Here is a 25,419-nt window from a genome sequence, read left to right on the forward strand (position 1 = left end):
ATCGTGGATGCCTACGACTGCGAGCATCTTGAGTGCTATGAAGCTCAGTACGCAACAGACCCTACTGAAGAGGATGCGGTAGATGTATTCGCACTGCGACGTTAATCTACGGGACTTCAAGAAGAAGTGGATAACCAGATCATTGCAGCTGATGCCGGCAACGGAATGGACACTGTGATGGAGCCGGAAGTACTTACTGGTAATCTACGTTCTTCGCTAGAAGCTGAACTGGAAGATGTGCAAGAGCCCAAGCGACTGAAAGACGCCGGAGGACAGCCCCAGCGAATGATCCTTCGATCGGAATCTGAGCGTCATGCTCCTTACCGTCTAGGAGACTACCATCTCTATGCAAGCTTTTGCAGAAGGGAATCAGTCAAACAATCAGATTTTGGACCTGAAGAAGATAGATGGCACATCAAAGATGTTAAGATACCTCGAAGCTTTCCAGAGGCTATGCGCTCGCCTCAAAGTCGTGAGTGGCTAGAGGGAATGGAGCGTGAGGTCAATGCAATGTTCAAGAAGGATGTTTTCGAGCTGATTGACGAGAGTGAGATGTCGAACGAGGCGCATCTACTGAGTACCATGTGGCGATTCCAAGCCAAAACGGATGATGAAGGAAATGCTACACGGTGGCGACCTCGCTTGGTCGGACGTGGTGACTTTCAGCAATTCGGAGTTGATTTTGAGTGGACATTCTCACCAGTGGCTCAGATGGTAACTTCCCGTGTAGTTGTGGCTATTGCAGCAAAACTAGGGCTCGATTTATACCAAGGTGATATCGATACGACATACTTGAACGCTGTTTTGAAGATAAAGCAGTACGTTCGTGGGATTCCTGGCTTCCCTTGCCCGAAAGGTCAAGTGTATCGAGTAAACCATGCCCTATACGGTCCTCATCAGTCTGGAGCAGAATGGTTCGAGAAAATCGACCGCTGGCTAAAATCGATGGGATTCGTGAGTACGCAGACGGAGCCGTGCCTATACGTATACTGCAAGGACGAATCGACTAAGATATCCTACAGAGTAGGCAATATCTGGCGGAGTGCTTGTAGCTAGGTACATCAGCGCTCCAATATCACCTCGATAATCGAAAGACGGCTCTTCATCTTGAACTCTCGTGCTTTGACTATACTTTGCTGTTATTTCCATCGGGGTCGCACTGCCGTGTGCACCATCAAATCCGAAGCGCTCCAGGATCTCGTTGCAGTACTTTTCTTGGTGAATGCGGATGCACTTGTCACTTTGCTCAACTTGCACTCCCAGAAACGAATGCAATTCACCTCCATCTTTGAATCCATTTTTCTCGTCAAATGCTGCGAACAGTGATTCCTTGAACTCCACAGAGTTTGTAGCGAGTACTACGTCGTCGACGTACAACGGAATCATTGCGAACACACCGTTGCCAACCCGACGCAAAAGCACTGTGGCGCAGTCAAGCGTATCTTACGCTACCTGGTGTTAACAAAGAATCTGGGTATTGTGTACTCTCTGGGTGACACTGGTGTTGATTCGATTGTGATAAGTGCCCACAGCGACTCAGACTGGGGGAATGACCCTGATTCCCGGAAGAGTATCACAGGGTTTGTGATGACGATTGCCGGTGGTGCAGTGGCTTGGGCAGCTCGAAGACAGACAACCGTCGCGCAGTCTACAGCTGAAGCTGAGTACGTCGCTGCTTGTGAAGCTGCGATGGAAGGTCGTGGAATCGTCAATATGCTGGACGAGGTGCTTCCTGTGATCAACGTTAGCACCAGTTTGGAGTTAGGCATGGACAACAACGCAGCCATTGCGTTGGCTACAGCTCCAGCGTATAATCGTCGTACCCGCCATATTGAACTTCGCTGGCATTATGTACGCGACCAGGTAATGAGGGATTTGATGGAGATCCACAAGGTCGCAGGCTTGGAGAACCCGGCGGACATGTTCACATAGCCATTGCCCAAGCGAAGTCTAGCGAAGTATCGTGAGAAAATCGGAATGACTGCCGAGCTGCAGCCAACTCACGATTGATGTTCCGACAAGTCGGAGGGGGCCGTGTTGTGAATTCAGCATGCTCTGCAAGTTGAAGCAGCACTCGCATTGGAGCAGCCTCCCACAGGAGAGGCCCGGCAAGTGTCCCGTGAGTGAAGGTCGCTGGGGTTTCTCACGTTGTATTTACATTTAGTTAGCTCAGTCTCCATTTTGCAGGATAAGAAACGCGTTAGTGTCGAGAGAGCTGAAGACTAAGTAGTTAATAGAGATTTGTGTGTGCATTACATTGGATTCCTAGCTTACGTCGATAAGTCTCTGCGTACGCGTAGCATTCCGTCTTCCACGTGTCAGCCAAAAGTTCATTCCGAGATCGATGGTGTGCGACGCTACTGTGTACGCGTACGGCAACGCTTCATAAGTCGGATGCAATTATATTTAGCGTAATCAATCCTCGTAAATAGTTTCACATAAATTATGCTGCTGTGATTGGTAAATCAAAGTGCTGCTATTTAGAAATATGTAGTGTTACAGCCCAACATGAGGAAAAACCTCGCGTTTCTAAATGGCAATTCAGCGATTACAGTGTTTTTTCAGCAAGCATACATTTATGCATAAAAAAGCAGAATAATCAGGTGATAGCGTTGAAACCAGTTTCATGTAATATTACAACAACAAAAACCGATTACTGCAAAAAGAAAGCTAATAAGCTCGTACGAAGACAAAAAGTCATTAATAAAGGCTCCGCTCTCAGCTTGCACTGACGTGCGTCGAATAATCACTCAGAGAAGTTGGTCTAATCCATGCATCGAGGTGCTACGGCAAGCCTATTTTAAGTACGAGTTTCTTTTGAGCAAATAATCATTCAATATTGAGCTCAAGTCGAAAAAGTGTCCTATCCTTTAGAAACTGGAAACTGGAAAAAGGCCAATAACGGAGTGGTTACCGCAACCTTAGGCCGAGAGAAGGGGTGGATACTGAAATCCCGGCAAAGCCAAACAATTTCTGCGGCTTACGATGCGTGTGCAGAGAACCCGGGCTTTAATCACGGACCAAGCATGGCCTCATCTAGCTCGGCATTGGGCTGTGTTACTGTTCTCTAGAAACTCTTGATGAAACGCTACATTTTTTTCATCTCGTCTCAAGCTCTCTGAAATTTATTTCAGCAGCACATTTGAAGGATTGAAAGCTTAAATTCAGATTTCAAACAGGTGTTTCTAAATCAACCAATCAGACCGTTTTTCACTCTGTATTATTTAATTGGCCGAATTCTAAAAAATATTACATTATGAGCGATACGAACGAGTCCAACTCGCCCCAGCAGCTATGGCCGTTCGGCTGCGACGGTCAAGACGACGACGTGGTCGCGACGGATGGCAAGACCTCGCCCACTATCAGCCGCTTGCTGGAGAGGGCTGAGGTGGATGCTGGGGAGTATTCTTTCGGTGGTCAGACCACACTTCTGCCCGCCCTCCCTGGACTTTTCATTGACGGGGTTGGGTCGGTCCCTGTGCCTTTGACTGATGAACGGAGAGACAATGTACTTGCAATCAGTGAACAAGTAACCGGCAGCTCCTGGAGGCTTCAGGCCAGTCGATTGACAAAGAAAAACCCAGAGTGGGCTAGTGGAATGCGGAAACTGGGTGATAAAGTGGGTGATAGACTGGGCTTTAAGAGGATTAAACTCCAGTGCGAGCTAAAGGAGCTGATTATCTATGGACCCGGTGAGAAAGTTGACAAGCATCAGGAGAGTAAAGAAGACGGAGAAGTGGCTACAATCGAGGTGCAGCTGCCGTCGGAACATGTCGGCGGAGTGTTGGTCGTCTACCGAGGACGAGAACTGCGATTTCGACATGATTTCGGGACTGCAAAGAACGTCGCTCCTTATTTACCGCATTACGCCGCGTACTTTGCCGACGCTCCACATGCTAGAGAAGAAGTGACGAGTGGGTTTCAGCTGATGTTGAAGTATTCGCTGTCGTTACCGAAAGAGATGCAACACTTGAAAGATGCCAAGGGAGATAAACCACTGAGTGAAGAACTGGCAGAAGTGTTGAAGCTGATTGAGCCAGAGGACGAGTGTTTTGCTTTACTATTGGAAGGTCAGTACAAGGAAGAAGACATTCAGAGTCGAGGTGCTGAGGCACTTGGCGACATGGACAACACCAGATACCGAACTCTACTGGAGGCCAATAATTTGATCCCCAAAGATAAGGCACTGGTGTTTCACATCGCACAACTTACTCACGCTGTTCAGCATTATGACAGTACGTTTGGCGCACACAAGAATCCGAACTGGAAGGCAAAACATGCTCGCTGGCAGGACTACGATCGAGAAGACTCGGTGACATGGTACGGTATTGACGGAAAGAAATACGGTGACGCCGTCAGAACGATGTACGTCAACGAGATCGAAGGTCCTAGTAAGAAAGAGGCAGACCCTCCAAGTCTCACACCGACATTCTTGAACCCTGGGAGATTGACGATATCTGAGCTTTGGAAAGCCGAGGGCTATAAACTCTACGATGGTTATTCCGGTGATCAGATGAAAGGAACGACAGCTCACAGATATGCAGTCTTTGCCTGGCCTGTTACCAAGAACTTCGAGTATACTTTCAAGCTCGCCAACATCGAGGCAGCAGCCGCTGTCCTCCAAACCCAGGAGGACGTTGATGCGAGTACTCTTCGAGAGTTTATCGAACGGGCAAGTGAAAAGGTAGCTCACATAAAGAAACGTGGCTCTTCTGGACGCCGGTATAACCACGAGGATCCAAAGCCAGACAATTTGAGCTTTTGCCGGATGATGACCGAGTTCATTGTGAAGTCTGGCGATGCCTCATTGGTTGGCTTGTTGCTGGAGAAATTCATTAATGGAGTGAAACAGAAAGGCATGTTTGCTGACGGCATCAAATCCTTGATCGAGGCTTTCGACTGGGATAGCGTAAAAGACGCAGTTTTAAACGCATTGGTGACGTCGACACAGAAGTATTCCAGCAGCTGGGATGCCAGTGAGGACATTGCAGTGCTCTTACACGTGCTGCAACGTCTGAAAAGTGGTGACGCCCAGAGAGCGCTTCTAGAAGAGGCAGTGAAGAAAGCCATCAACACGCCTCCTGAACAAGTGGTGGACATGCGTTGCTGGAGCTTGCTCTTAAAACAAAACATTGAGTACGGAGATGTGGCTATTCTCACGCGTCTAGTGGATCATTTAAAGACAACTGAGCCAAGCAATTTAGATGCCGCTATCAAGGCAGTCTCGGTACATGCAGCTGCTCTCAATCCTGACGATGAAAAGTTCCAATTGTTCGCGTCGATGATCGAACCACGCTTGGAGTGGCTGAACCAGCAGCTTGACATGTTGGACAAACCATTCTCTTGGGAGATGCCGGAAGCGTTTTTCAGTGACAGCGCACGTGTTCAAGCCTTTCTTCGAGGCTCGGAAGTTGCTATGACTACTCGAGGTGTGGTTTACTTTCGAAATCTAAGGCACGCTCAACGGTGGACGCGTCACAGTCAAGACAACGCGTCGTTCGAGATGACAGCTGAAGGAAATGGCCGTGACGCGTTTGTTACGATCACCAAGACGCGTCGTCTTTATGAGCAGCAATACGCACGAGTGACAAAGCTGAAAGAGGAAAGACAACAACTGCTTACCAAACGATTCATGGCCCCGGTTAAGGTAGGTACAAAACGCCGTCGCGAAGAAGACGATGAAGACGCTAGCATGGATTAATTGCTGCTGGAGCCTCAACGTTTTTTTTTTTTTAAAAAAAAAACGTTGAGTCTCCTTGTTTCTGATAAAAAGGACGATAGAAGTTAGCTGAAAAAATGTATTTGTTTCTCATTGATGTTCTCAGTTTTGTGCCACCAAAAACTTCAAAAAGTAAAAAAACCAAGGTGTATTAAAGATCACTTGAAATACCAGTCTGGATGTAGCCCTCGCGAGCGGTGTATGCTTCCAAATTGAACACATTGACATGTACTCGAACGCATCAAATGTGTTGGAGAAGGCGCACAAAGGCCAATCCGCCGCGACAGTGCGATGCAACTTTCAAAGTCTGTTGTATAGTAGCCGTCTACGAGACGGAGCTGAGTCAAGCGAAATATCGAAACATGAAGCGGATCAGATGGAGTAGTGATCAGTAAAGGTTTTTGTTATAGTATTGTTTCTTTAAGCGTACTTGCATTGTACCCAAAGGTAGTGGTTTTACCAACCAGACCTGTACTTACCACCCCGAGTGGAAGTCTGTTCTGTAGCCATTCGGATCCTTCACGTGAAGCAACTGTTAAACTTTCTTTGTGTGCAATGAAGCAGGGGCGAAGCGTTGAGCTGAGCATTTTTTTTTTTCTTAGTTGGTCCCACTTCTTCTTAGCTTTGCTAACTACGATTCGTAGTCTACGAAGTCTGGATATGAGAAGTAGTTTCATTCGTGGCGAGCGCGTTTCATATCACCACGATCCATTTTCTCGCCGAAGCGTTCCATCAATCCAGCCACTTCCGCTTTGTACTGCTCCAACTTCTTTTGACGGTCATCAAACCATTTCCGCGTTTTAGTAATCTTCAAATACGCCTCCTTGTCAGAGCCTACAGCCTCCATTGTAAAAGAAGCATCATCTCGGTCCTCATTATTACCTTCCACTGCATAATCCTGGGCTTGTTTAAGATCATCGAAGCCGAACGCGTTCTTAGTGTCCATTTCCTCTTCTGGTCCTTTTAAAAACTTCTCAATTTCCGGAGATTCGCAAAACTTGCCATCCGGCATCTCCCACGTGAACGACTTACTCATCCCAGGAATCTGGCTATCCAGCCACTCGATTCGCTTGGGCATCTGAGCATTAACCAGCTCATACAGCTCCCCAGTCTTATCCTCATCGGCGAAGAGCTTCGATATTCCTTCTATAACAGAACCAAGTAGACTTGGATCCATCTTCATGAGCTTGTCAGAGTACGCCTTAAATTTACTGGGGTCGCTGGATCGACGAGACCATTTGCAGAGTAGAGGGACCACCTTCGGCGCGCAGAACAGCTCGTCTTTTAACTTCATTGCTTTCTCCAAAACCATTTCCAGCAATGCTGTCTGCGCCTCTCCGTCGTCCAACGCATCGATCACTCGTAAAGTTAGCTCGACCTCAGAAAGCTTATCGCGCTTGATCGTGGTTGATGAACTCCGCAGCGCCTTGCTCAAAGAAGCGAGGACAGCCGTTCCGATCTTGCTCCAGTCGTATTTTTGTATGATCGCCACTAGAAGAGGAATTAGCGTCTCGTTCTCTTCAATGTCACCCAATTTTGGACACAGCTTCGTAAAGAAAAAGCTCACCAGATCGGAATCACCAGCTTCCAGCACCAGCTCGCAGAATAGCAGGCAGAACTCGATGGAGAACCCGTAAGGCGAACTATAATCCACCTCAGTCTTAAAGCGCTTGTCGACTTGATTCAAAAACACCCGAAGTGTTGACGCATCAAATGGCTTACGAGCATTAAGAGCCTTGCATGCAAGATCCATCGGCAAGAACTCGAGCGCATTTTCGGCGTGGCGACTTTCCGGCCAAGCCACAATAGCGAATCTAGAGTACTTTGTCGAACTAGACGGACCTTCGTTACCCGTGTAAGCATGGAGTTCCTTAACACCGTGAGGCATCCAAAGTTGAGTCAGAGTTTCTCTAGCTGGATTGAGAAAATTAAGTGTCGCCTCAGTTTTCTCCACTTTTTGAATGGAGTCGTCTGGGTCCGGACGATAATTGTACCAGGCGATGGATTGTTCACGCTCCTCTTCGAACCAACCAGCTTCGTCATAATGCTCCGCAAACAACACGTAGTGAGTTAGCTCCACGATGTAGAATTTCAACTTCTTGTCGGGGGCAACAAGAGCGTTTGCTTCTTCCAAGGCACCGAATCTGACACGATCCACGCCTTTCAGCGCCTCACATCCAAACTCTTCGATACTCTTCTCGGTATATTCATGGGACAGCAGTAACGCGAAAGACTCGTCTCCATCAGATACCATACCGATAGCACCCACAAGATCGTCACTAAGAGGCTTGTCGAATACTCGTTTCAACTGGCACCGATCCTTCGGTAAGCAGATCGAGTAAACCAACGCCAGACGAAATCCCTTAGTCACCGTCTCCAGAGCGTGCTCAGCGTCCGCGTAGTGTACAGCATAGTGTGGTAGGAATGCTACTGTTCCATCTGCCTTGCCGAAATCGTGGCGATGTTTCACTTCCCCATTGGAATAAATCACCAAATCGCCTCCCTCATGTAGCGAAGGCAACTGAACAACCAGCGTCGCGATCATACCGTCTTCTTTTTCGGTATCTTGATGCTTGAAAAAGTGACCTCCTTCTTCGTACACAAGCAGCTTGTACAGCACGCACTGCAGTGGAACTCCACTATATCCCAAGCGTTCAGTGATCGTACGAGTTAGTTGGTGGAGGCCACTTTCCCAAAGCGGATTCTTGAACTCCACCTGACTAGGCTCCAGTTGCCAGCTCTTACGAACGTTGTCGTCCATCTTCGTGTCGAAATTGTGACCAAACGGTGACTTCTCGCACTTCTCAATCAATTTTGTAGCGTCGTGTTCCTGAAACGGAACGGAGATCGTCCCGACATCGTTGATGCATATTCCTGGTACGGCTGGCAGCGAATCGGCCTTTCCTCCGAAAGAATACTCTCCAACTTCTTTGTCAGCGCGTCCAAGCACTTCGCTTATTCTGACGCACCCATCGCCAGAAGGAATGGGCACAGTGTCGGGTGTGCCTTCACCTCCAAAAGGCCATTTACCTTTTTCAAAGTCTTTTTCTTGCTCGCGTTGTGGTGGTCCCCCCGACGCGGCCATGCGTAGTAGGGACTCCATACCGAAACCCCCCATTCCGAGCCCCCTGAAGTTCATCGTCGCTGTCAGTGCGTCGTGTCCGCAAAAATGAAGAATGAAGAATGAGGTTTGGCTTCTGAGGGGATCGATTTCCATCAAAATGCGACGGAATGTTCCAATATAAATCCTGGATTCTAACATTTAGAGGCAGCATTTCAATTAATCAAAAAGTAATTTCTTTCAGAGCACATGAACAATAAACGGAGCGATTTTCTTGCCAACTGCGAGTACTTAAAGTAAACCAGATCTTGAGTAGTCATTGCAATTTAATGACCTCGAAGAAATGTTTGCACACGTTTATTGTCAATAAAAAGCGCTTCGGCATCTCCCACGAGAACGGTTTGTCCAGCTTGTTAAGTTGCTGGTCCAGCCACTCCAAACGTTCCTCAGCTATCGACGCTAACGATGTAAACTTTTCATCCTTAGAATTCAGAGCTGCGGCTTGTTCTGAGAACAAAGCGATAATATAACCAAAACGCATGGCGGCGCCATCTTGAAATGGTCCACCAGACGAGTAATAATGGCAAGATCTCCGCACTTAACATTCAATTCTAAGAGCATGTTTCGAAGTCGTAATAGCATGAGTCCCCTGGAGGGATGCTAACGGCTTTCTCCATTGCCTTCTCTAAAGACGCAGTCTGCGCTTGACCACGTTTTAAAAATTCTATCGCATTTAAAGTCAATCCAATGTCTCGGTCTGCTGCCCAATTGTAGTTGAAGTCGTCCTTTAGTAAGCGTCAAAGCGCTGACCACACATCTTCCCACTCAAAGGCCTCGATCAGGGATCGAATACCGGCTGTAAACGCTTTGTCACTATTGAAGAACTTCTTTAGGAATACACCGACCAGTGTAGCATCGCCAGCTTTGACCATCAAGTCGACTGTCGTTTCCCAAAAGGGTGAACTACCCGACGACGAGTCCTTGGAGCTATACCGCTGAGGATGACGTGTCTTTGCTGGCTGTCGCGTTGAAGAAACTCTTGGATTGTAGTTGCATCAACGGGCTGTTGGACTTGGAGAACAGCGACCTCTGCCTCGCTATTTACGAACTTAAAAGCATACTCGACGTTCTTAGAAGCAGGCAATGACTGCATATCGACAAGTTTCCATCCCTTCCATCCGATCTTCGTTGTCGCCTTCGTAAATTTCCCACATCTGTGGCAGCGTCAGTCTCTTTGGATTCAAGAACGTTGGTGTGAAGCTTGGAGGGTCCGCTTTGTCCTCCCTGGAACCATTGATGGCACTCATATACAGTGTTCTAATAGCGTATCCGTGCTTCATTCCGTCAATAGAGTACCGTGTAATCGAGTGCTCTCGATCGTATTCCTACCGGATAGCACCCTTCTCCTTCCAGTGGGGACTTCTGTGTGCACTACATCGGCCATCTTAGTACTGAACAGCGTGATCAAGTTGTGCGATATAAAACACCAGTGCCTTATCGTTGGGGATCAAATTTTCAGCCTTCGAGTCCGGTACCTAGTGTTGTCCATGACGCTAAGTGCCTCTGCACCTCGACTCTGAATGTCTTCTTCCTTGTACTAACCCTCGAATAGTAAAGCAAAACCAAACTACATTCCTCTACCGGACGCTCGTCTCTACTCGTGATCACTAGTGTGGCGCTGTTGCTTACGCTCGCGCTCGTGGTACACCAAGATTCATCACTATCAAGTTTGAAGAACCTCAAAGGCACCACGAATAACAATTTCGAGAGACCCCACGACGATTTCTTCTGCGGGATTACGAATCATGAGACGGGCTACATTAAATTGCCGAACAAAGATGGCGACCATTATTTCTACTGGTTCGTAGAGTCCCGCAGTGATCCTCAACAGGATCCGTTGGTTCTCTGGTTAACCGGAGGACCTGGCTGCTCCAGTATGATGGCACTCTTGGCCGAGAATGGTCCTTGCCACGTACAGTCGGATCTGTCCACCAAGACCAATCCATACTCATGGAACGGACAAGCCAATGTGATTTGGCTAGACCAACCCACCGGAGTCGGATACTCTTACGGCCCTACCGTGGACTACGACTCCGGAGAGCACAACGTGGCTGAGAGCATCTATTGGTTCTTGCAAAAATTCCTAAAAAAGCATCCACATCTGGCTGACCGGGAGTTCTTCGTAACTGGGGAAAGCTACGGGGGACACTACGTCCCTGCAGCTGCATGTTCAAGTACTGGTCAATATGTTCAAAATGGAAACACTTCATGACGTTCTCTTCAGTACACGGCTCTCGGATATCGTACGGGTTACGTCCAGACTGGTAGTATGGTCCTTCCAGTGCTTCAGAGCAGAACTCCATGGCGTCAACACACCTCGGACGGTCTTTTTGACACTGTATGATCAGTTCGTGACACACAGGCTGTGCCTTCCGCATATCCTCAACAGCTTGTTCGTTCAGCAGCGACACGTTGTACGAGTTGAACGCCATGTCCACACTGTGTAGGTACTGCACTGCCGGGTCGGTCAGGCCGTTTCCGACCGCAATACCGGCTAAGTTAATGTGTACGGCGTCCGGCCTTAAGTGTCGGAGCATATTGGCTTTAAGTATATAACTAGCAGCCAAGCGTGTTGGACAAACTTGGTGTTGACGTACACAAGTCGAAACCGTGGCTTCGCATTTGATGAAATGCTGTCGTCTGCTGACGATGTTAAGCTTCTACTAGATGCGGGGGTGAGAGTACTGATTTACGCTGGTGATGCCGATCTCATGTGCAATTGGGTGGGCAACCAAGCGTGGGTTATGGAACTGGATTGGACCGGTAAAGCGAAGTTTAACAATGCTCCTAACCATCCGTTTGTTACGGCGGAAGACACGGATGCTGGTCGTGTTCGGTCGTTTGAGAATTTGGCCTTTATTCGTGTCTTTAATTCTGGCCACATGGTGCCGATGGATCAACCGGCGGTGTCTTACGAGATGATCAACAAGTTTTTCCAGAACGAGGACTTCTGATCGGAATAAAGACGTGAAAATACCAGGAGTTCTGTTAATACTTATACAAACTTGGATAAGCTTGATAAGTCGAGGGTTTTTACCACAGTTTTCGAGCTCTCATTTTTAATACTTCAGGTATCTCAAAAGAGATATCGTAAACAAATTAAAAAAAGGAATACTACTCAAGACGAACGCGCTTCTCGTCGCCACCATTGGTGTCTCCTTCGCAGTGTCCTTCGCAGTGTTCCTGCAGCCGGTTTAGCTCTGCTTTGTATGCCAGTAATCTGCGCTGACGTTCCTCAAACCATTTGCGCGTTTTCGTGATAGTCACAACAGCATCAGCATTCATCGAACTTGCTTCCGTCTCGAACGAGGCATTCACTTGGTCTTCGCGTGTCCATTTAGCTGCATAATTGTTAGCATCTTGGAAGCTCTTGAATTTCTGCATTCCCTTCGTCACCTTCATGATAAAATCAGGACCACGTAAAAACGCCTCCACTTTCGGGTTTTCCGCAAATTTGGCGTCTGGCATTTTCCACGAAAAAGGTTTGTCCAGCAACTCAATTTGCCCCGTCAGCCACTGTATCCGTTTAGGGAGAATGGCTACGAGGTCCACAAGAGAACCATTGCTAGTTGTGCTAATACTACCCAAGAACGGAAGAGACTGCTCAACGACTGGACCCAGAAGACTTGGGTCGATTTCGCTAAACATCGCCACGTAAACTCTACCGCCTCGGATTGCCCATTTTACAAAAATCCAAGCAGCTTTCGAGGAGAATAATTTATCTTGTCTCACCAGACAAACTGCCTTCTGAAGCAGGGCATCTTGGGCAGCCCCTGTCTCCAACCCATCAGCGACTCGAAGTGCCATTTCCATCTCGTTCCAGCAGCCAAAACGGTGAAGCAGCTCAGAACCATAGTCGTTCCAGTCGAGCGTTCGCACAATCTTGGTGATTGCAGGGACAAGTAGATGGTTATTTTCCAGTCGCCCAAAAGGAGGGGCAAACACTGGAATTGAAGACTTCAAGCACGAGCTTTTCGAGCTAGCGTCTTTGAAAAATTGTTTCACGAGCTCAGAGTTACCGGCATCCACGAGCATTTCGCAGATTAAGCGGCAAGATTTAACGGACAGCTCATCTCGGTTGTAATTTGTTCCGATAGCATCAAGCTTTGCACCGATATCGCACAGTAACTTCCTCAGTGTTTCACCATCAATAGACTTACGAGCGTAGACAGCTTCAATAGCCGCATCGACTGGCATAAATGCCATCGCTTTTTCTTCGTGCTGAGCTGCAGGCCACGCAACGATCGCATACGGGGCATATTCGGTAGTTCTTCTTCTGTGTTTGTCTTCAATGGAGACTGCGTACCGTCCCCACAAGTGGCCGAGTGTTTCCCGAGTTGGGTTGAGAAAGTTCAAGGGCAAAGTCGACTTTGATACATTTCCTAAACACTCACCGCTGGTATCGTACCAGCGCATAGACTCGCTGTGCGTACCTTGTCGATCAAAAATATCTTCAGCTTTATGACAGAGTTGGTGTGTCAAGCGAACAAGAAAAAATTTCAGTTTCCGGTCGGCCGGAACAAACGTATTGGCTTCTTCCAGAGCGTGAACTATCACATTGTCAATGCCTGTTAGCGCCTTAATACCCAGTCGCTTCATATTGTTGCTTGTGTTCTCATGGGACAGTAGCAGCGCAAAAAAATCATCCTCGAGATCCATACTTATGATAGCACTAGCCAGGTCTTCGCTCAAAGGCACATCGTGACTCTTCTCACGGTGACGCATTGTCACAGGTAAATGAAGCGAGTAAAGCAGCGCGAGTCGATACCCTTTCGTCACTTTCTCCACTGTATGCTCGGCATCAGGGTAGTGAATCGCATAGTGAGGAAGGAAGGCAGCGGTTCCCTCAGACTTTCCAAAATCATGGCGTTTCTTCATCTCTCCACCGCGACGAATGACCAAATCGCCTCCTTCAACAACACTAGGCAGTTGAATCACTAGTGTGGCAATCGCGTCATCCTCCCTTTCCGTACTCAGGTTTCTCACAAAATGACCTTGTTCTCCCGAGATTTGCAACTTGTACAACTTACTCTCAAGTGTAATGTCTGGATAGCCCAAGCGGTCTGCAATGGTCGCGGTTAGAGCAGCAATACCATCTTGCCACATCATGTTGTCAAAGCTCAATTGGGCGGACTGAACATTTTCGTCCTTCTTGACGTCCAAGTTGTCACCGGAGGAAGCCTTTTCACATACAGACATGAGCTTTTGAGCTCGCTCTTCGGTAATTGGTACGGGAATTGACCCCACTCCATCGACCGCTAATCCGAGTGCTGCTGGCAAAGGCTTGGCTTGTCCTCCAAACGAGTATTCGCCCACTTGCTCGTCTGCTCGACCTAATATCTTGCTGATTTGAACGATAGCGTTGCCTGACGGAACTGGAACATCTTTCGACTCCCCTGCGTATCCAAAGGGCCACGCCCCATCTTTGAAGTGCCTGTCCATCTTGTTCTCAAAATGATAATGAACTGAAAATATACAGACCCGAAAATGTGATAGAGAGGGACCGACAAGGCATTCTTCGAACATCACTCCGAATCACTAACCGAATATTCTAATGAATTGCGACGCTAAAAACGGGGATTTCAGCGATTTTTTCCGGTCAACCGTCCTCACTTTCGGATTTGGGGAAAATGCGGCGTACGTCGGGAAACATGGCCAAAGTGTAAAAATATTTTGCAGAGACGATTGGCGTTTTAGTACGTCGCAAAATGAAAAATATTGTAAATTCTTAATATAAAAAAATCAAAAGCTACATTATTTCTTTTACGAAATGCTCTCAAAGTCATTTTTAGATTCTGTAAAATTCGAAAGGCGCTCTACCAGCCCAATTCTCTAGATTTTGTGCAAGCAAAAAGGTCAAGTATCCTAGAAGCAATGTATGTATTAAGGTCAACAACGTTGGCAAGTTGTCAAAAGGCGGCGAAACACCCTGGAAACTACGTGTTCACTTGCTTTTGAACAGATTGCCGTCTGTTGGACTCTCTTGAAGATCGATACGAAGTTTCCCCATTGCCACCAAAATATTCGTTCATCCAATCCAATCGTCCCTCTTTCAACTTGGACCAGTGTGTGTGTATAACCTGATCTGCAACGAGCACTACTGGAACTTCATTCAGCATCCTGCTCGTGTGGATCAGCTCATACGTTGTCACCGTCATGTTGAAAAAGTTGAGAAATTGAATCGGTAAAATACGAGCAACAAGAAATAGAGGAAGGTCTCGATACCGGAAGAGAATCGAAGTCGCCAGAACAAATCCACTCGCCTCCAGTTGAGCTCGCGTGGAGAGCAGTGCATCACCTGGCGACAGTTGCACATACACTTCCGTGCTGTTATCATAGAGAGACGTACTCCGTGACCGATCATCCAAAAAACGCGTGAAGGAGTTAACTTCGGGTGGCACTGCGTCGGAGTTTGGAGTTCCGATATTGTAGGACTTCTTAGTACCTACTCCAATCTTTGGAGATTTGCGAACTAAGGTTTGTAACATAGCGTGAGCAGTCAATCCAATAAAAGTCGCTCCGGCTATGACGATAACAAGTACAACGGTGTAAATGCCCAGTGATACTTCCTTGGCGCAAACAGCAGAGCCACGACAACCTGAATACTTAGTAACGTCACTTGCTGATACCGAGGTCATACCCGTCGCTAGTAACTTTCGAGTAGAAGCAGATACAGAGCTTGATCGGCTGATCGCAAAGAGGACAATCGACGAGAGGAATCCCACTACGTGCGCGAAACTCGGTTCCATCTCTTGCATCTTTAGATCACCAGCACGAGCAAAAACAATATTAATCGCGAGTACTACTACCAGCGTTCCACATCCGAAGGCGCGGAGTACAGCTTCGTTCGTATCAGCTCCGACCAACAAATCGATCGTCAGTTGTTTACGCCATTGGATCATTCCCAAGACCATTTGAGCGACCAGAATGAAGTTATAGCTACTGCGAACTACCTTTGCAATGGTACAACTCGTCGTGGCATTCATGACTCGTGACCATGGAGATACGAAGGCACATTTCATATTGTACCATCCACGCATACTTGTCAAGAACGCAGTCACCACGAGTGCCAAGATCTGCAGACTGATCACTAGTCGAATACTGTACGTGCTGTCCACTGTCACTTCGTTCACCTTGTGGTTCACAAAGTTTTGACGCAGCACCTCACCAGTTGCTGCCTTTTCGACTGTCCACTCAGATAGCCACATCTGTGTGAATAGCAAGGAGCTGCACTCACCAGACAAGCTACACTGAATCATTCGCCACGGTGCTGGGAACGAGTACGTACGTTGTGCTCCATCAGTATTTAAATTAGCCACTGCGCCTGACGTGCCAAGAGCTGAATAGGCACACCCAAACTGATCGCGTTCTCCACCGTATAGACTAAATTCGTCACAGGTTTCTGGGACTACCAATTGCTTTGAGTACACTGACACCAGACGGAGGTACTGAGAGTTACGTTGGGTCTCTACGTTCCTCGCCTTACGGGTGGCTTCGTAGCATGAGCTCTTCACAGGGTTCAAATTTGCTCCGACCAGAGATGTGATCAACATGGCACCAGAGGATCGGGATGGATTGAGCTCACCCATTGAGTCGGGGACGTAAAACTCGGTCGATTGCAGACGAATACGAATGTGAGAGTCACTTGTCTCCAGACACGACCCGTCCACACCAAACACCGGGGAGTCCGCAGCGCTTAGTAGAGCTTCAATCTGTATGGCGCCTTCATCATCTACACCTCCAAAGCAGACACTCTTGTCAGCTGGAAGACCGAGGATGTCCGAGGATACCGACAGCATTGCTTCTCGGCCCTCGGTCGTTTTGTTCACCACAAAAGCACGAACTTGCTCAAATATTTGCTGAGGTACCGCACGCACGAGATCGGTCGTTGGCTTTGGTGTAGCTCCATTGAAGAGCACCGTTTGAAGTTCATTGCAGTCCAGTAGACGGGGTGCGAGTACTTGATAATGGTCATTTTCAAAGGCAAAATACGACAGTTGCTCGTATCGATCTCCGTGTCCGTCTCCAAAGACACTTTGAGGCACAAGGATTACTTGTAGGGCAAGTGGCCAGAGCCCCATGGCAGCGATGGATACAAGTGCTAGCTGACGCAGCCTCCCACACACCATGAAGACGGTATGGTACCGCTTAGAGCTCAAGTCGACCTTTTTGGGCGTGAGGTTATCCTCCGGCGCGATCTCTTCGTGTTGGCTCACCTCCCCCATCGTGTCGATTGCGTGCTGAAAGGTGATCTATTAAGTGTTGCATGTACTGTGCTGTATTGGTCGTCAGCTATAAATATCAGCCGAGAATGGGATCTAGGCGTAACGTCAGTTGGCTGCAGCACAATGTATTGTTAGGCTATAAAATTGTATTAATAGCTCACAGGTCAGTATTATAAACTTCGATTAGCAGTGCTGTAAGTATGCGGCACAGTACTAATACTTTTTAAAGTCTTGAAAAAAAGGGGAGGGGCCTCTATTGGAGAAAAGAAGATTTATCCAAAGACGAAAGAACAGAGTGAAACCTTTGAGTAGTTATTTTGCTGCTGCTTATTCTGATGTGCCATCGTAACACCATAAGGTAATTATGCCCCCCCCCTTCCACAGATTTTATGCCGGCATGCCTAAGTACTTATGCCGTGTTTCAGAGGGAAGCTCCGTATTTCCACGAAAAAAACTCGAATGAAACTAAAATTACTAATAACAATAGCCACGAGTGTCTTGGCCTGTTTCAGAAACAGCATTTTAGCTTCAATGGTAACGTCTAACTAAATCCCTCTGTACCAGTGAAGTTACCCAGGCCTGAGTGATGGCTGAAATTACAGGCTATGCACGTTTAGAGAAGATTACTCTCTATTTTGGGAGCGACAATCCAATGTAGATCTTATAAGACAGGCGTATCAAGTGCTGAAGTAAATTTATTTAGTTTTGCTCTGAAAACGGTAGTTTGGGATCTGAGTATAAGAAGTTAGAGTAGTTTTGGGTCAGAATGACGCGCCTCCGGATATAAAATCCAGAGAATATTGATGACTGGTCAGATTCAGCCTGTCATCTTCAACACCCAGTAATGTGTGAAACATTGACAAAACGTTCGTTTTTCTTCTTTATCAGTGAATTCCGCTTGAAGTTAAGGAGAACTTTCAAGAATTGGGCAAAACCTTCACTCACACTAGATTGGTATATGCACCAACTACTCTAGAGTGATATGAAATCGGCGCCAACGCAGCTTGCACAAGTGTTTCAATAATGTTTAATGCTATCCAATTTTAGCGAGCATTATTTGTTGCCACTACAATAAAAATAGTCCAGAACTTCACCGTGTACAACACATCATTAGTTCTCCAGTGACGAAAAAAACTAAAATGTTTATTACGAAAGTTATATTTTTGATTTTTCGCTTTCCTGCTCGGGGATTTGTAAAATGCCTGAAACTACTACGTCATGACAGAACACGATTTCAGTATTGATGGATGGATGCACGACAAACATCAAAAATAGTCACTTATCTTCTTAAATCGAAACACATACATCACTTTCGAATCATTAGTAGGCATACATTTGTTTGGTATGAAGCACTGATACCTTTTCTATTTTCGAACAGTTTGAAAAATGCAAGCAGGTGCGCGTGTCGACATGAAGTGGCCTTTTGGAGGTGAAGGGTTTGCCATGGACGCTCTTATTCCCTCGGGTGCTGCTATTGCTCAAATCAGTGAGCTGTTGGGTCAAACGGAAGGGAAAGCGGGTGAATATTCGTTTGGAGGACAAGCTTAAGAGCTACCACCGGCACCGGGGCTAGTTGTGGATGGTGTAGGATCAATTCCTGTCCCAATTACTGTGGAACTAGCGTAGAAGCTAATGTCCGTGTGTGAAAAGTGTCCCCCTCATTACAACTTCGAAGCCGGGGCGGATGAACATATGCAGGGAGCCTGGCAGCTCCAGCCGACGCAATTACGTTTCGAAAACATGGCTTGGCAAAGCGGAATCGAGACAATTACAACAATGATAACAGACCGTTTGGGCTATCAAGACCTTACACTTCAATGCAAGCTGGAAAAGTTACTCATCTCTGACGATGGACATGCTGCAAATCTCCAGGATGTAGGCAAAGCCGATGGTAACATCGCGACGTTAGTCATTTAACTGCCGAGTTCACATGAAGGGGGTGACATGGTGATCTAGCAGAGTGGGGTCATGAAGAAACGCCATAGTTTTGGCAAGTCTGAAGGCACGGCTGCATTCCTTCCTCATTATGCGGTTTGTTATCTTGATACTCAATGCACAATGGAGAAAGTTACGAAAGGGTATCAAGTAGTATTGGTTCACTCACTTTGTCTGCCAAAGGCAATGCACCACCGCGAGAAAATTCACGATGTGCCTTTGAGTGCTACTGCTATCACGAAAATGGATACAGAGGACGATTCTTTCGCGTTATTCTTGACTCACGATTACACTGATCAAAACATCGAGAGTCTGGGCGTTGGAGCCTTCAAACGGTGTTGACAGTGTGCGTTTCCACGCCCTCGAAGAAGCCAATACATTCGTTCCTGCCGACCACAAGTTAAGGTTCTCGATTGCTCGGTTGATATACCAAGCAGCTCCCTCCGATCGCAGTGAGTCGATCTACTGGTACGATATCAGTGGTGAGGGTCTGGGGTGCGTTATGCACTCCCCAATGTTATTAAATATTCTAAACCCAGATCAGAAAACACTCGATCAGTTATGGACGGCCTCCTGGAAAAAAACAAAGGTGAACAAGGACAAGAGGGCCAGCACATCCAATACGCGATTATTGCATGGCCCTCTGACGTGGCTGACGGAACAATGTGAATTACTGGATACACCATTTTCTTGGGAGATGCCAGACGCCACGTTCCCTGAGAATACCGAAGTGCAGACATTTTTACGTGGAGCGGGTATGGCGATGAAAGTGAAGAAAGGGTTGCGGAAACTTAAGAGCTTTCAAGATGTAACTAACTGTGCAGCTAAATGGACCCGTGAAAGTCAGGTAAATGCCTCGTTCGAGACGGTACCAAGCTGCACGAATGCTGATGTGGTTGTAACAATCACGAAAACGCGCAAGTGGTTTGACGAACGTCAGCGCAAGTTGGAGCTGTACAAAGAAGAGCTGAAGCAGTTGAAGGAACAATGTGGGGGTGACACTCGTGGCTCTGACAACTAGCGACCTCGTCTGGGGTAGCAGGAAGTTACCCTCCAAAATCAAAATTAACTTAAAAAAATATTGGACGGCACAAAATAGGGTGCCGTTTTAGTGGTGAAATTCGTCTGAAAAGTTAACACTGTTACGTCAAGCATCAGGTCGAGGTAGACTATCTAGTATCGCGGTGGAAAAGTTTATAACTTTGTTCATGGCATTCCTGATGAAGGGTTGGACATGACCTTTTCTTCCTCATTTCGGTAGTTGCCGCCGTGAGCTCAGCATCTCCCGAAGATGTTACAGGTCCGTCAGCCACTCCAAATTAGCAAGGTTGGGTTATTGAACGATCAAGTAGAGAATATTCGTTTTTGTACCCGGTTTATAAGTCGATGGAGTGGGCCCGACTCCTGTCCCTATTACAACCGAGCTAGGTCGAAGCTAGTTTTAGTATTGAAAATACCGGGCCATCCCGGCGATCCCCCCTCAGCGGAAAATATGTTTTCCTGAAATTCTAGTAGAAACAGTCGCTAACCGTAGCACCTGGTAGGATAGCAGTGGTGATTGTCTAATAAATGTCGACAATGTCGTTTAACTTTCTTAGCCCAGCACACGCAATCTCCGCAGCTTCACTGAGTAAGTTTCTGGACGATATCGGCGTAGTGAAAAGAGAAGAATAGGATATTTCTGCCAAATCTTGCCGCTTAATTTGTGATATGCCCGAGTATTTTTTCCTCACAAGTACCTGTATTTAATTATTTTGTCAAAAGCCTTGAATTCCAGTGTTTATTTCATTACTTTACAAGCTAAATGACTGCCCAGGCTGTCACCCAAGCAGTTCCCACACGAGAGCTCGGAAATGTTCATATCATCGGCTGCGCTGGCAGCACAAGAAGCCATTGCTTGTGCTGCAGCTAGTAGCTGTCAGCTACCACCTGACAATTCTGCTGTGCAGGTATTCTTATGTTGTACAGATGCTACCTCGCGGAAATTCTAGTCATCTTAAAAGGATTACTTAAGTAAGGTTATCGAGACAATAATTTTTTTTTACAAATTTTGGCTGGAAAAGGTCAGTGTGAAACGTGCATTTATTATGACAGATTTGACTGATCCTCTCGATTGACCGGAAAAAATCGCTGAAATCCCAAGATTTGCCCATTTTCCTCATTCTTCGTTTTTAGCGTCGCAATTCATTAGAATATTCGGTTAGTGATTCGGAGTGATGTTCGAAGAATGCCTTGTCGGTCCCTCTCTATCACATTTTCGGGTCTGTATATTTTCAGTTCATTATCATTTTGAGAACAAGATGGACAGGCACTTCAAAGATGGGGCGTGGCCCTTTGGATACGCAGGGGAGTCGAAAGATGTTCCAGTTCCATCAGGCAACGCTATCGTTCAAATCAGCAAGATATTAGGTCGAGCAGACGAGCAAGTGGGCGAATACTCGTTTGGAGGACAAGCCAAGCCTTTGCCAGCAGCACTCGGATTAGCGGTCGATGGAGTGGGGTCAATTCCCGTACCAATTACCGAAGAGCGAGCTCAAAAGCTCATGTCTGTATGTGAAAAGGCTTCCTCCGGTGACAACTTGGACGTCAAGAAGGACGAAAATGTTCAGTCCGCCCAATTGAGCTTTGACAACATGATGTGGCAAGATGGTATTGCTGCTCTAACCGCGACCATTGCAGACCGCTTGGGCTATCCAGACATTACACTTGAGAGTAAGTTGTACAAGTTGCAAATCTCGGGAGAACAAGGTCATTTTGTGAAAAACCTGAGTACGGAAAGGGAGGATGACGCGATTGCCACGCTAGTGATTCAACTGCCTAGTGCTGTTGAAGGAGGCGATTTGGTCATTCGTCGCGGTGGAGAGATGAGGAAACGCCATGATTTTGGAAAGTCTGAGGGCACCGCTGCCTTCCTTCCTCACTATGCGATTCACTACCCTGATGCGGAGCATACAGTGGAGATGTTGACGAAAGGGTATCGACTCGCGCTGCTTTACTCGCTTCATTTACCTGTGACAATGCGTCACCGTGAGAAGAGTCACGATGTGCCTTTGAGCGAAGACCTGGCTAGTGCTATCATAAGTATGGATCTCGAGGATGATTTTTTTGCGCTGCTACTGTCCCATGAGAGCACAAGCAACAATATTAAACGACTGGGTGTTAAGGCGCTAACAGGCATTGACAATGTGCGAGTTCACGCTCTGGAAGAAGCCAATACGTTTGTTCCGGCCGACCGGAAACTGAAGATTTTTCTTGTTCGCTTGACACACCAACTCTGTCATAAAGCTGAAGATATTTTTGATCGACAAGGTACGCACAGCGAGTCTATGCGCTGGTACGATACCAGCGGTGAGTGTTTAGGAAATGTCTCAAAGTCGACTTTGCCCTTGAACTTTCTCAACCCAACTCGGGAAACACTTGGCCACTTGTGGGGACGGTACGCAGTCTCCATTGAAGACAAATACAGAAGAAGAACTACCGAATATGCCCCGTATGCGATCGTTGCGTGGCCTGCAGCTCAGCACGAAGAAAAAGCGATGGCATTTATGCCAGTCGATGCGGCTATTGAAGCTGTCTACGCTCGTAAGTCTATTGATGGTGAAACACTGAGGAAGTTACTGTGCGATATCGGTGCAAAGCTTGATGCTATCGGAGCAAATTACAACCGAGATGAGCTGTCCGTTAAATCTTGCCGCTTAATCTGCGAAATGCTCGTGGATGCCGGTAACTCTGAGCTCGTGAAACAATTTTTCAAAGACGCTAGCTCGAAAAGCTCGTGCTTGAAGTCTCCAATTCCAGTGTTTGCCCCTCCTTTTGGGCGACTGGAAAATAACCATCTACTTGTCCCTGCAATCACCAAGATTGTGCGAACGTTCGACTGGAACGACTATGGTTCTGAGCTGCTTCACCGTTTTGGCTGCTGGAACGAGATGGAAATGGCACTTCGAGTCGCTGATGGGTTGGAGACAGGGGCTGCCCAAGATGCCCTGCTTCAGAAGGCAGTTTGTCTGGTGAGACAAGATAAATTATTCTCCTCGAAAGCTGCTTGGATTTTTGTAAAATGGGCAATCCGAGGCGGTAGAGTTTACGTGGCGATGTTTAGCGAAATCGACCCAAGTCTTCTGGGTCCAGTCGTTGAGCAGTCTCTTCCGTTCTTGGATAGTATTAGCACAACTAGCAATGGTTCTCTTGTGGACCTCGTAGCCATTCTTCCTAAACGGATACAGTGGCTGACGGGGCAAATTGAGTTGCTGGACAAACCTTTTTCGTGGAAAATGCCAGACGCCAAATTTGCGGAAAACCCGAAAGTGGAGGCGTTTTTACGTGGTCCTGATTTTATCATGAAGGTGACGAAGGGAATGCATAAATTCAAGAGCTTCCAAGATGCAAACAATTATGCAGCTAAATGGACACGCGAAGACCAAGTGAATGCCTCGTTCGAGACGGAAGCAAGTTCGATGAATGCTGATGCTGTTGTGACTATCACGAAAACGCGCAAATGGTTTGAGGAACGTCAGCGCAGATTACTGACATACAAAGCAGAGCTAAACCGCCTGCAGGAACACTGCGAAGGACACTGCGAAGGAGACACCAATGGTGGCGACGAGAAGCGCGTTCGTCTTGAGTAGTATTCCTTTTTAATTTTTATGATATCTCTTTTGAGATACCTGAAGTATTAAAAATGAGAGCTCGAAAACTGTGGTAAAAAAGACCCTCGACTTATCAAGCTTGTCCAAGTTTGTATAAGTATTAACTATTTTCACGTCTTTATTCCGATCAGAAGTCCTCGTTCTGGAAAAACTTGTTGATCATCTCGTAAGACACCGCCGGTTGATCCATCGGCACCATGTGGCCAGAATTAAAGACACGAATAAAGGCCAAATTCTCAAACGACCGAACACGACCAGCATCCGTGTCTTCCGCCGTAACAAACGGATGGTTAGGAGCATTGTTAAACTTCGCTTTACCGGTCCAATCCAGTTCCATAACCCACGCTTGGTTGCCCACCCAATTGCACATGAGATCGGCATCACCAGCGTAAATCAGTACTCTCACCCCCGCATCTAGTAGAAGCTTAACATCGTCAGCAGACGACAGCATTTCATCAAATGCGAAGCCTGCACCGACAGTTGCATCGCACTCTCGCCACGGTTTCGACTTGTGTACGTCAACACCAAGTTTGTCCAACACGCTTGGTGTGTTCAAGTACTGGTCAATATGTTCAAAGTGGAAGCACTTCATGACGTTCTCTTCAGTACACGGCTCTCGGATATCGTACGGGTTACGTCCAGACTGGTAGTATGGTCCTTCCAGTGCTCCAGAGCAGAACTCCATGGCGTCAACACACCTCGGACGGTCTTTTTGACACTGCATGATCAGTTCGTGACACACAGGCTGTGCCTTCCGCATATCCTCAACAGCTTGTTCGTTCAGCAGCGACACGTTGTACGAGTTGAACGCCATGTCCACACTGTGTAGGTACTGCACTGCCGGGTCGGTCAGGCCGTTTCCGACCGCAATACCGGCTAAGTTAATGTGTACGGCGTCCGGCCTTAAGTGTCGGAGCATATTGGCTTTAAGTATATAACTAGCAGCTGCAGGGACGTAGTGTCCCCCGTAGCTTTCCCCAGTTACGAAGAACTCCCGGTCAGCCAGATGTGGATGCTTTTTAAGGAATTCCTGTAAGAACCAATAGATGTTCTCAGCCACGTTGTGCTCTCCGGAGTCGTAGTCCGCGGTAGGGCCGTAAGAGTATCCGACTCCGGTGGGTTGGTCTAGCCAAATTACATTGGCTTGTCCGTTCCATGAGTATGGATTGGTCTTGGTGGACAGATCCGACTGTACGTGGCAAGGACCATTCTCGGCCAAGAGTGCCATCATACTGGAGCAGCCAGGTCCTCCGGTTAACCAGAGAACCAACGGATCCTGTTGAGGATCACTGCGGGACTCTACGAACCAGTAGAAATAATGGTCGTCATCTTTGTTCGGCAATTTAATGTAGCCCGTCTCATGATTCGTAATCCCGCAGAAGAAATCGTCGTGGGGTCTCTCGAAATTGTTATTCGTGGTGCCTTTGAGGTTCTTCAAACTTGATAGTGATGAATCTTGGTGTACCACGAGCGCGAGCGTAAGCAACAGCGCCACACCAGTGATCACGAGTAGAGACGAGCGTCCGGTAGATGAATGTAGTTTGCGTGCTGAGCAGGAGGAGCGAGGGGGAGCAGTGCTCTCAGTCACGAGCGGCGTCAACTCCGACGAACGCCGCATTTTTTCCCCCCAGATTCGAAAGTGAGGAACATGATACAAAATATGGCACCAGATCTGAGTATTGTTTTGATTGGATGAAAATGCATTATTACCTCTTCAATTTGCTAAGTTGAAGTGAAATTGTACTTAACCTTTATTTGAAGTCTGGTGCA

General features: G+C 47.2%; 7 protein-coding genes across 7 annotated transcripts; 3 read left to right on the forward strand and 4 right to left on the reverse strand.

Annotated features, from left to right (window-relative positions):
- Positions 1-3,256: 3,256 nt before the first annotated feature.
- PITG_07147 (uncharacterized protein) lies at positions 3,257-4,928 on the forward strand (the record flags this gene model as incomplete). Its single annotated transcript, XM_002905061.1, has 4 exons — positions 3,257-3,529; positions 3,575-3,790; positions 3,842-4,843; positions 4,917-4,928. The coding sequence occupies 4 exons, from the start codon at positions 3,257-3,259 to the stop codon at positions 4,926-4,928; spliced, it is 1,503 nt and encodes a 500-aa protein (XP_002905107.1).
- A 1,464-nt stretch (positions 4,929-6,392) lies between these two features.
- Positions 6,393-8,804, reverse strand: PITG_07148 (uncharacterized protein; the record flags this gene model as incomplete). The annotated part of the gene is made up of 1 exon (XM_002905062.1): positions 6,393-8,804. One exon carries the CDS (start codon positions 8,802-8,804, stop codon positions 6,393-6,395), a length of 2,412 nt encoding a protein of 803 aa, XP_002905108.1.
- Positions 8,805-10,716: 1,912 nt separating this feature from the next.
- On the forward strand, positions 10,717-11,794 carry PITG_07149 (serine protease family S10, putative; the record flags this gene model as incomplete). Its single annotated transcript, XM_002905063.1, has 2 exons — positions 10,717-11,014; positions 11,508-11,794. 2 exons carry the CDS (start codon positions 10,717-10,719, stop codon positions 11,792-11,794), a joined length of 585 nt encoding a protein of 194 aa, XP_002905109.1.
- A 160-nt stretch (positions 11,795-11,954) lies between these two features.
- PITG_07150 (uncharacterized protein) lies at positions 11,955-12,308 on the reverse strand (the record flags this gene model as incomplete). The annotated part of the gene is made up of 1 exon (XM_002905064.1): positions 11,955-12,308. The coding sequence occupies one exon, from the start codon at positions 12,306-12,308 to the stop codon at positions 11,955-11,957; it is 354 nt and encodes a 117-aa protein (XP_002905110.1).
- A 2,393-nt stretch (positions 12,309-14,701) lies between these two features.
- Positions 14,702-16,921, reverse strand: PITG_07151 (uncharacterized protein; the record flags this gene model as incomplete). The annotated part of the gene is made up of 4 exons (XM_002905065.1): positions 14,702-15,493; positions 15,566-16,048; positions 16,092-16,134; positions 16,194-16,921. 4 exons carry the CDS (start codon positions 16,919-16,921, stop codon positions 14,777-14,779), a joined length of 1,971 nt encoding a protein of 656 aa, XP_002905111.1.
- Positions 16,922-21,300: 4,379 nt separating this feature from the next.
- PITG_07152 (uncharacterized protein) lies at positions 21,301-23,428 on the forward strand (the record flags this gene model as incomplete). Its single annotated transcript, XM_002905066.1, has 3 exons — positions 21,301-22,348; positions 22,571-23,010; positions 23,402-23,428. 3 exons carry the CDS (start codon positions 21,301-21,303, stop codon positions 23,426-23,428), a joined length of 1,515 nt encoding a protein of 504 aa, XP_002905112.1.
- A 348-nt stretch (positions 23,429-23,776) lies between these two features.
- Positions 23,777-25,267, reverse strand: PITG_07153 (serine protease family S10, putative; the record flags this gene model as incomplete). The annotated part of the gene is made up of 1 exon (XM_002905067.1): positions 23,777-25,267. The coding sequence occupies one exon, from the start codon at positions 25,265-25,267 to the stop codon at positions 23,777-23,779; it is 1,491 nt and encodes a 496-aa protein (XP_002905113.1).
- Positions 25,268-25,419: the final 152 nt, after the last annotated feature.

The sequence above is a fragment of the Phytophthora infestans genome, genomic scaffold, assembly GCF_000142945.1.
Source record: "Phytophthora infestans T30-4 supercont1.10 genomic scaffold, whole genome shotgun sequence".
Classification (NCBI taxonomy): Eukaryota; Oomycota; class Peronosporomycetes; order Peronosporales; family Peronosporaceae; genus Phytophthora; species Phytophthora infestans.